Below are 9,815 nucleotides of genomic sequence, written 5' to 3' on the forward strand. Positions count from 1 at the left end.
AACCGATGCCTAAGCTGGTCCCACCGGCTCAACCACATCGGAATCTGCTCATCTGGTGGATCTACATTTGCTGCTCTAGCAAGCGAAACACTGTTCAAAATGAACTGGTGCTATGATAATAAGGGAGCCGTGATCTCAACATTAGTGATTTCTGCATTGTAACAAAGGAAGTTGCGATCACAACACATGGCTCACGATCGCAGCAAAGCAAGTCTGCGAGGCAGTAAGCCCAAGCTCAAAAATCACGATCGTGGGCCTAGTTGCTGCAACCACCACTCTATGTGGCTGTTGAGGTATTGAGCTCAGCTTCACAAAATTACGAATGTGCCCCAAGGACCGGGATCACGGCTTTCTTCCTATGCTGCGTTCCCTGCAGAAGGCTTGCGATCGCAGCAAAGCTATTCAGATGTGCAACTATAACAATTATCACTTTTCTCAACTCCCACACCTCAAACTCGGTCCAACAACTATAACTTGATTTAAGCTATTACTACTATAATAACACATGATTTAACTCTCAAATCTTAGAATTTTGGTTGGACAACTGTGGCCAAGACATGAATTAGTCTTCTGTTTACATTAGTTTTACAATAAATCTGTACATCAGTATTAACTCCCAAGGCTTAAAGCCTACAAAACCTAAAACCTCCTTTGAGCAATGGAGCTAGTTACAAGTTTGAACAGATCTGTAAATTCGTTTCTGCATCAACATTTTACATTGATGAATGGGCGAATTTGAAACAAAATGAGGAAAAAAAGAAGAGAAAAAACTATCTTCTTAGCTTGCTTTAAGAACTTGAAATTGCCTGCTGCATATATCTCGGAGTCTTTTGATGATTAAGGAATCCCATAAACCAGAACTCAAAATCATCCTCTGTAACTACTTGTATATACTTCTGTGATTGCTTGTCCATATTTCCACTTTCTTTTGCTTTCTTTGTCTTACTTATTGGGATCAATACCTACAATTGTTAACCGGCCTATTAGATTATGCTTTACATGGCTAGAAAATTAGAGATGAAAGAAAACCAGAGCAGAGGGGTATCTTGTAACGGATTCTAAGCAACTTTCCAGTTGGAGATAAGAGCTTTATCGATCGCTCACTGCAGAAAGCAATCTTATCAGTAGAGATGAAGAGAAGGCCTGCCATTGGACCAGCTGTCGTCGATAAATAGCATTGAGAAACTTTCAATAGCTTTTCATCATCTCTAACACTAAACTTCTGCTTGAATATTCTCTCCAACACCTCCTGCTTGAAGAATTTTGGCCCCAAGGCTCAATTTTCCCTTCACAGTTTCTGTTAGCTTCGGGCTAAGGCTCACTGCACAATTAAATTTGAAACATTAACGTCAATACAATCAATACTTTCTATCGTATATACATGTAAATAGTGCTTTTTGGCATGGTTTTGTACATCATGACTCACTTATCTGTGTTCTTTAGATTTACATTCTTTGAGTTTGGCCATGCTTCACTTGCAACTACTGAAATCATTATATGCAAATTGAAATTTGATTGCCAGTATTTCCAATATTGAAAAACTTGTTTGATGAGTATGTCAAGTGAAAATTGGTTATAAGACACTAAACATCATTTTTTTTCCAAGTTCGTTCATGTCCAAACACAACTGAATCAAATACTCTTTTTCATCTTCAATTTCAAACCCTTTTTTTAATGTTGTATATAAAAAATATAACTATATAAGTGCTTACCATGTTCGCGAATACCTTGTGCAAGACAGTCCATCCTTTCTCCCAGTTTGGTCATCTTACCAATCACAGATTTTCCTGCATATTCAAGAATATTTTCATCTTTAAGATTTCTTCATTCAAGGGTCATTAATACTCAGCAATAGTACAAGAACGAGTTGATTATTCTTCGTCAAGAGACAGCGGAAATACTCACTTTGCTTTAATTTAGATAAAATCTTTGAAGTTGCAGATGGAATATGGTCTTGGCAAGGAGATAGGGATAATAGTCTTTCTGGCTGCTTTTCAAATGAGCATACAGCTGAATTCATTGGAATATTCACCACATTTCCACTGAGTAAGTTCTTCATTGTGATTCTGATTCTGCAGTGGAATATTGTTGTATTGTGAATTGTGATGGTCAGTGAGAAATATTTTAAGTTTTGGTTGATGGTTTAAGAACATTTCTTGTATCATTATATATAGGGGTTTGAGGAGAAGTTAGATGAATCTTTTAACTAATTGTTGCATGAGTCACCTTTGGGTCATCAACAAACATAAAAGATAATGGATGTGCTTTTTTAGAATTTTCTTTTGTACCAAGAAGAAAAGGTTGTCTGGAAGATGGAATGTTGGCTGAGATTTTTAAAAGTTTCAGTGTCTTCCATAATCTTTTTGTTAATTGTAATTGGAAATATTCAAAATTCTAAGTTCAGTGCATGTTCAACCTCTCCTTTCTTTTCTTTGTTTTCCCTTTGCTTTCTGTCCATTTATCTCTCTCATAATATTGGTGTCCTTGTCAGTTTGTGGGCACCTCAATTATTCTTAACCTCTCATCAACATTAGTACTAAGGGGCCATTTGATACGTGGACTAAATTATCTCGGAATTATAATCCCTAGACTAATTTATCCTACCTAGAAAGTGGGATAAAATAATACCAAGTTTGATGGGATAAGGTGAGATAAAATGACCCTAAAGCTATCCACCAATAGTTAGATGAGAAGAAATCACTTATCATTTTTAGTTTTGCTTGAATTAAACCTTGCTCTCTCATGGTTTTAACCTATGTCTTACTATTGCTGCAAAGGTTTTGAAAATGTCTTTCTTTTAGTTGTCTGGTCAATTAAAGTAAACTAATCTCATTGCTGACTAATTTTGTTATCCAGATTTGGGTGCACATGTGGTGTTTCTAACTTTTGAGTTGGCAGATTTGCTTTGTGATGCAACCTACTTTTGTACGTTGAGCAAACCTACTTTCAAATTACACTATTAGTTTTATTTCAAATAAATGCTTATTCCCAATTGGTATTATCACAGGGCACTTTAGTTTTTATGGTTCCAAGTTGATAATTTTTTAGATGTAAAAGGATTGAACAAACATTTATTTGAAATAAAACTAATAGTTTGACTTTATACAGGGATATTGTTAGTGGCGGAACCAGAATTTTCACTAAAAGGGTCAAAATATAAAGGAGTAAACCCACGAAGAAGACAAGGGATGTCAATATGTAGTGTATATATAAAATAAAAAAATTACCTATCCATACAGTATAATTGTCCGACGAAGAGGTTGAATTGTTTTTACTGAGAAGAAAGTTCTTGTTGGAAGTCGATGTTATTTTATCTGCTAAAACTTACTCGTATATAGTGTTATGACACATGTCTTCAGATACTTTGTTATTAAACCATAGTTGATTAATGCACATTATCAACAATAACAATAAATTCAACTTAATTTTACAAGTGGGTATGAGGAGAATAGTAGTTATTCAAAGATTTCAATCTGTGCGTAGGGCCAACAGATCTTGTGCTTGTCTGGATTATATTAATTTCTTTTTTAGGGCAGCAACTACCTTATCTTGCCTTTTATTCATCTCATCTTGAGGTGTAAATGCAGGGGCGATGTGCACAGATAGCCAGTAAAAACACATGTATTTACTTTTATGTCACTGTTTTAAATGTCTTTAGTCTTTAGCCACTACTTTAATAAACTTTTACCCCGTCCGGACGAAAATACCCTTCTGCTATAAGGATTTCGTTGATACCTACGCTCCTTATTTACGATCAGCAGCAGCTCAAACTTATGTGCAGAGAATTGTTGTGATCGTCCAAAATAGCAGAAGCTTCTCTTCCGATTTCAAACTCGAGAATTCAAATTTCTTGTCCAAAATTCACCATAAAATTACAGTAAGTTCTAAAGTTTCAGATATCTCTATATGCTTTTGTGTGTTTGTGTGGATTTTTATTTCGTTACTGAAGAATAAGATGCTAGGAATTTGATTTTTTTTCTTTTCTGTATTGATAACATTAAGGACATTGCGTCCTTAACTCTATGATTGTTCTGTAAATATTGAGGACATAATGTTAAGGATTTGGTGTCCTTAACATGACTGTTGTTCTAAAAATATTAAGGACAAAGTGTCCTGTGTTTTGCAACTTGTATTAATAAAGTTAAGGACATGATGTCCTTAACTTCATGACTGTTGTTCTAAATATTAAGGACATAGTGTCATGTATTTGTAAATTGTATTGATAAGTTAAGGACATGATGTCCTTAACTTCATGACTGTTATTTTAAATATTAAGGACATAGTGTCATGTATTTGCAAATTGTATTGATAAGTTAAGGACACGATGTCCTTAACTTCATGACTGTTGTTCTAAATATTAAGGACATAGTGTCCTGTATTTGCAAATTGTATTGATAAAGTTTAGGACATGATGTCCTTAACTTCATGACTACTGTGTAAATATTAAGGACATAGTGTCCTGTATTTGCAACTTGTATTAGTAAAGTTTAGGACATGATTTCCTTAACTTCATGACTATTGTGTAAAAATTAAGGACATAGTGTCCTGTTTTTGTAACTTGTACTGATAAAGTTTAGGATATGATATCCTTAATTTCATGACTACTGTGTTAATATTAAGGACATAATGTCCTGTATTTGCAACTTGTATTGATAAAGTTTAGGACATGATGTCCTTAACTTCTTGATTATTGTTCTAAATATTAAGGACATAGTGTCCTATGTTTTGCAACTTGTATTGATAAAGTTTAGGATATTGTGTCTTTAACTTCACGATTGCTGTATAAATATGTCCTGAATTTTCCATTTTTTTGACTTGCGGGATGGATAAAATATGTATTATATATGCTTTTAATGGTAGATGAATAGCAGACTATAAATATATGGATCATCAAACAAAGCTTGTTCTAGTACCTGAGGCAATTCAATTTGAAGATTTTATTAACCAGGTCTTTCAAGTTATTGAATTGGATAGAGACAAGTTTGAAGCAATGATATGGTTTGATATCAACCTGGGAACAAGCAAGGAAATGCTTGTATCCAAAGATTTAGATCTTCACACATGTATAGAGTTACTAAAAAGTCATTCACTCTTCAAGGGCTGTCGTTTCATTGTTGATGTTTCGAAAAGAGTTTTTGGTTTACAAGCACCTTTGAACATGTCAATACAGAAACTCAACAAGACAATCAAGATAAATGCCAACAGATAATGGAAATAGATGTGGTTGAAGCTCAACCAATAACTGAAGAGGTTTTTCAAAACATTTGATTGTATTCAAGTAGAATGACAAAGCATTATAGATATTGACAACGAACAAGCTTTGGGTATTCAAGTCTTAGAGAGTGCATCGGTAATAGAAGAAGTTGCTGAAAAAACCTCAACTCAACTAACTAGACTAAGCTCAAATTCGAAACAAACAGAATCCCCAACTACGATATTAAGAGAAAATGCTTCGTTGGATGAAATAAAAGTGGGATCAATATTTGACAAAAAGAAGAGTATAATTAACTGTTTTTCGAATATAGCAATTAAAGGACATTTTGAATTCAAGGTTGTTAGATCAAGCTCAACAAGATATTCGTTGAAATGCAATAATGATAGGTGTGGGTGGTGTGTGCGTGCTTTCAGAATTAAAGATTCAACACTATTCAAGATAGTAAAGATTGAGAAAAATCATGACTGCTCAGTTAACACTATGAAAGTTGATCAAAGGCATGCAACTTCAAAGTTGATTAGTAGTTACATTATTGACAATCTTCGAGACCCAAGGTTTGAAGTTACACCAGCCTTTGTCATGGCAGAAATGCAAAAATTGCATGGACTAGACATTGGTTATCACAAGGCGTGGCATGCTATTCAACGTGCTTCAGCTTTAATAAGAGGAACTCCTGAAAACAATTATGAATTATTGTCTTCATACTTGTATATGATGAAAAGTAAAAACCCGGGAACATACACTAACATAATAGACGACAACAATAGGTAAACAATCAAAAAGAGTTTATTAGTCTGTTTTATAAACTTTAAGACATGGTGTCCTTAACTTGGATGTGTGCAGTGAAATGTTACGGACATGGTGTCCTTAACTTTGATGTGTGCAGTGAAAAAGCTAAGGACATGGTGTCCTTAACTTTGATATGTGCATTGTAAAAGTTAAGGATATGGTGTCCTTAACTTTGATGTGTGTAGTGAAAATATTAAGTACATGGTGTCCTTAACTTTGATGTGTGGTGTCATTAACTTTGATGTGTGCAGTGCAAATGTTAAGGACATGGTGTCCTTAACTTGGATGTGTGCAGTGAAAACATTAAGGACATGGTGTCCTTAACTTTGATGTGTGCATTGTAAAAGTTAAGGACAAGTTGTCCTTAACTTTGATGTGTGCAGTGAAAATGTTAAGGAGAAGTTGTCCTTAACTTTGATGTGTGCAGTGTAAATGTTAAGGATTTGGTGTCCTGAATTTTTAACCTCCTATTAAACTGTATTTTCAGGTTTCTTTATATGTTTTATGCATATGGATCATCAATAGCTGGTTAGAATCATTGTAGACCAGTGATTGTTGTTGATGCCACTTTTTTGAAGTCAAAATATTGTGGTGTTTTAATGATTTCAATTTCAAAGGATGCAAATAACCAAATATTCCCCCTAGCCTTTGGAATTGCAGAATCTGAAAATAACAATTCCTATGAGTGGTACTTTAGTGAGCTTCACAATGCAATTGGGAGCCGTGACAATTTAATTTTTTTATCGGACAGGCATCAATCTATTACACATGGTATCACAAAGGTATATCCTAAAAGCCACCATGGGATTTGTATCTATCATTTGGAGAAGAATCTAAAGCGATGGAAAGTGAAAAGTGAGGTCATAAAACTTTTCCAAAGTGCTGCAAGAGTATACAGTCACAAAGAATTTGATCTATACATGTCAGATATAGAAAGAGTTGATAAGAAGACTTTTGACTACTTGATGGAAGAACCACTGGAAAGGTGGGCACGCTCTTGTAGTCCACGACGAAGATATGACATGCTCACAATAAACATAGTTGAGTCAATGAATTATGTGCTATTAGAAGCAAGGGAGCAGCCTATATTAAGAATAATGAATTTCATCCAAGTGAAGCTACAACGTTGGTTTTATGAAAGAAGAAATGAAGCATAAGGAACTTTTTATGACGTTTCTTGTTGGGTAGAAGAGGAATTGAAGAAAAAGATAGATTTAGCTTTTACTTTAAATGTAAGCATTATGTTCTTACTTTAGCTTATTATTTTAATGATAATTTAACATATGTACTAACTTATAGTTTTCCACTTTGAAGGTCTTCCCTGTTGATTCATGGCGTTCAAGAGTTGAGGAAGAAGGAATTACTTTCTTGGTGGACTTAAACAAAAGAACATGTAATTTTTTTAGTTTCAATTTGATGAATTACCATGTATACATGCAATTGCAGCTATCGAGAAGAGAAACATCAAGAAGTCCAATTTCTGCTCGAACTGGTACTTAAAGGAATCTTGGCTAAAAACATATGAAAGACAAATACATCCTGTAGGACATACGGATTCTTGGATTGTACCAGAGAGTGTTAAGTCATAAATTATTAAACCTCTAGATTTCAAAGTCCCGCCAGGTAGAAGGCAGAAGAAAAGGCATATTCCAGCTACCGAATCATCAAAAATAACATTCAAATGTGGTCGTTGCAGAAGAATTGGCCATAATAGGACATCTTGTATATATTCTCCGGCAGTCCATCCATTTTCAAGGAAGCATAGAGAATAATAGATATATCCACTTATGTTTATCTACTCTTTTAAGTTTTTGCTATAAATTGGATTCATTTAGATTGTTTTTATTTGAGCAAGTAGACATTAGCAGATGGTTATATAAAAGATGTCCTGAATTTTTAAAGTTTCTTTGTGCTTACGTGCTCTTTGTTTCTTTTTCTTTTTCTGGGAGTTCAATTTACCTTTGTCGGACCAATTATTGTTTATGGGATTTTACTCTTGCCGTAAGTAAACAAGAAAGTCTTTTTCTTTATATAATTTGACGCATGCAGCTTGCTACATCTTTATTTTTAAAATCAGATTGGTACAAGTAAAACTTAAGGACATAATTTTTTAAAAGTCCTTAAAATTTCAAGTATGAATCTAATATTAAGGAAATGAATTTCTAAATTGTCCTTAACTTCTGGAAATCTCAGATTATTGTCTAGATTTCCAGAAGTTCAGGACATTTCAGAAAAATATGTCCTGAATATTATTTTCATCCTTCAATAAATCAGGATGTTTATGAACATTATGTCCTGAAGTTCTATAACAATCAATGTATCTTTTTCTATATCTCTACAGATTTAATAAAAGACTGACAATTTAAAATGGATAAATCGGTAGTTATAACACATGACATCTGCAGCTTGCTAAACACAACTTGCTACATCTTATTTTTAAAATGAGATTGGTACAAGTAGACTTTAGGACATAATTTTTTGAAACGTCCTGAACATTTGAAGTATGAATCTAATATATAGGACATAAATTTCTAAAATGTCCTTAACTTCTGGAAATCTCAGTTTATTGTCTATATTTCTAGAAGTTTAGGACATTTAAAAAAATATGTCCTGAATATTATTTTCATCCTTCAACAAATCAGGACGTAGTTAACAGATCCTGAAGTTCTACAACAATCAATGTGTATTGCTTTGAATTTCTATAAACTTCAAGACAATTTAATCAAAGATTGGCCCTTTAAAACTGTGAAAAAATGGACAAATCAATAGTTAACAGAAAGAAAGAAATTAATAACACAATGCCTTCATATTACTGCTGAAACTATAATTTGGCATAGCTGTGACCAAAACATTATGCTATGCAAACAAAATAAAGTGCCTTGTGAATAATTTACAGGATATTTCAGAATTCATATGGATTCTTTACAGCAATTTTATACCAATTCCACTACAACTCAATTTCTTTAAAACTACACTACAACTCCTTTGGGCAAGAAGTTTCATTTTCACTATCATAGTCGTCGCCAACATTTTCTGGTGGTGTATCATAACCAGAATTTCTTTTCCACTCTCCATGTGCCCAAAGATTTGCTGCAAGTTTTTTTCTGAAGTTTGATATGTCCTCAGGTTGGAATTTTTCCACATTCTTTTCCATCATCAAAAACTCCACACACTTGATTAGGAATGCACCACAAACAGTCCTAAGAAAAATGTAAGATATGGAGTCAATTAAACAATATCTTTAATAAAATAAATCTAATGTACATATAAATAATATAGCAAATGACAACACGTACGATCCAGTTTGGTGTGGTGATCTTTGTCACTGGATATCAAATTTGTTGAATGCATTTCCAAAACACTTGTGATTTTTCTCAAACTGTGAGAACTTTAGCAAGTGGGGGATCACGCGTGCATATATTTCAATGTGTTTCATTCCTTGCTCATATGGCTCACTATATATGGAATCGTACACATCAATCTTTCTCTCATTCAAGTCCAATACTCCTAAAAGAAAATGTGCCACAGCATCATTATCTTCTGAAGAAAGCAGACATGGAAAAAAGATTTTGTCAACCTCTGTCCAAGCAATTCCACATCTACAATTGTCACCCCACACATATGGTGTAAGAACCAATTGATTATCACCACACCAAAACTCATCTGAAGCATCTTCATTGAAATCATTATACACAAGTAGCATATAGTTATCAAAAAGTATATCGGTAGTTGTGCAACGAAAAGGATGGGCGCAAGGGTGATAGCATTCATTCTTTCTCAAATAATATAGGGCAATGTCAATATGCTTCAT

At 33.8% G+C, this 9,815-nt stretch overlaps 1 protein-coding gene and 1 pseudogene across 1 annotated transcript; one reads left to right on the forward strand and one right to left on the reverse strand.

Annotated features, from left to right (window-relative positions):
* Window positions 1–547: 547 nt before the first annotated feature.
* Window positions 548–2,195, reverse strand: LOC104089246 (putative GEM-like protein 8; annotated as a pseudogene).
* Window positions 2,196–4,882: 2,687 nt separating this feature from the next.
* Window positions 4,883–7,593, forward strand: LOC108948136 (uncharacterized). The gene is made up of 5 exons (XM_070200507.1): window positions 4,883–5,063; window positions 5,301–5,982; window positions 6,756–7,116; window positions 7,319–7,397; window positions 7,451–7,593. The coding sequence occupies exons 1-5, from the start codon at window positions 4,883–4,885 to the stop codon at window positions 7,591–7,593; spliced, it is 1,446 nt and encodes a 481-aa protein (XP_070056608.1).
* The last annotated feature ends 2,222 nt before the right edge of the window (window positions 7,594–9,815 follow it).

The sequence above is a fragment of the Nicotiana tomentosiformis genome, chromosome 4, assembly GCF_000390325.3.
Source record: "Nicotiana tomentosiformis chromosome 4, ASM39032v3, whole genome shotgun sequence".
Classification (NCBI taxonomy): domain Eukaryota; kingdom Viridiplantae; phylum Streptophyta; class Magnoliopsida; order Solanales; family Solanaceae; genus Nicotiana; species Nicotiana tomentosiformis.

Bases quoted from the DNA above. Each gene is read 5' to 3' on its own strand.
- LOC108948136 (XM_070200507.1), top strand. From the start codon at position 4,883: ATGGATCATCAAACAAAGCTTGTTCTAGTACCTGAGGCAATTCAATTT. The intron at 5,064-5,300 runs GTATAGAGTTAC...AAAGCATTATAG, and splicing joins AGATTTAGATCTTCACACAT to ATATTGACAACGAACAAGCT. The intron at 7,398-7,450 runs GTAATTTTTTTA...ATGCAATTGCAG, and splicing joins GGACTTAAACAAAAGAACAT to CTATCGAGAAGAGAAACATC.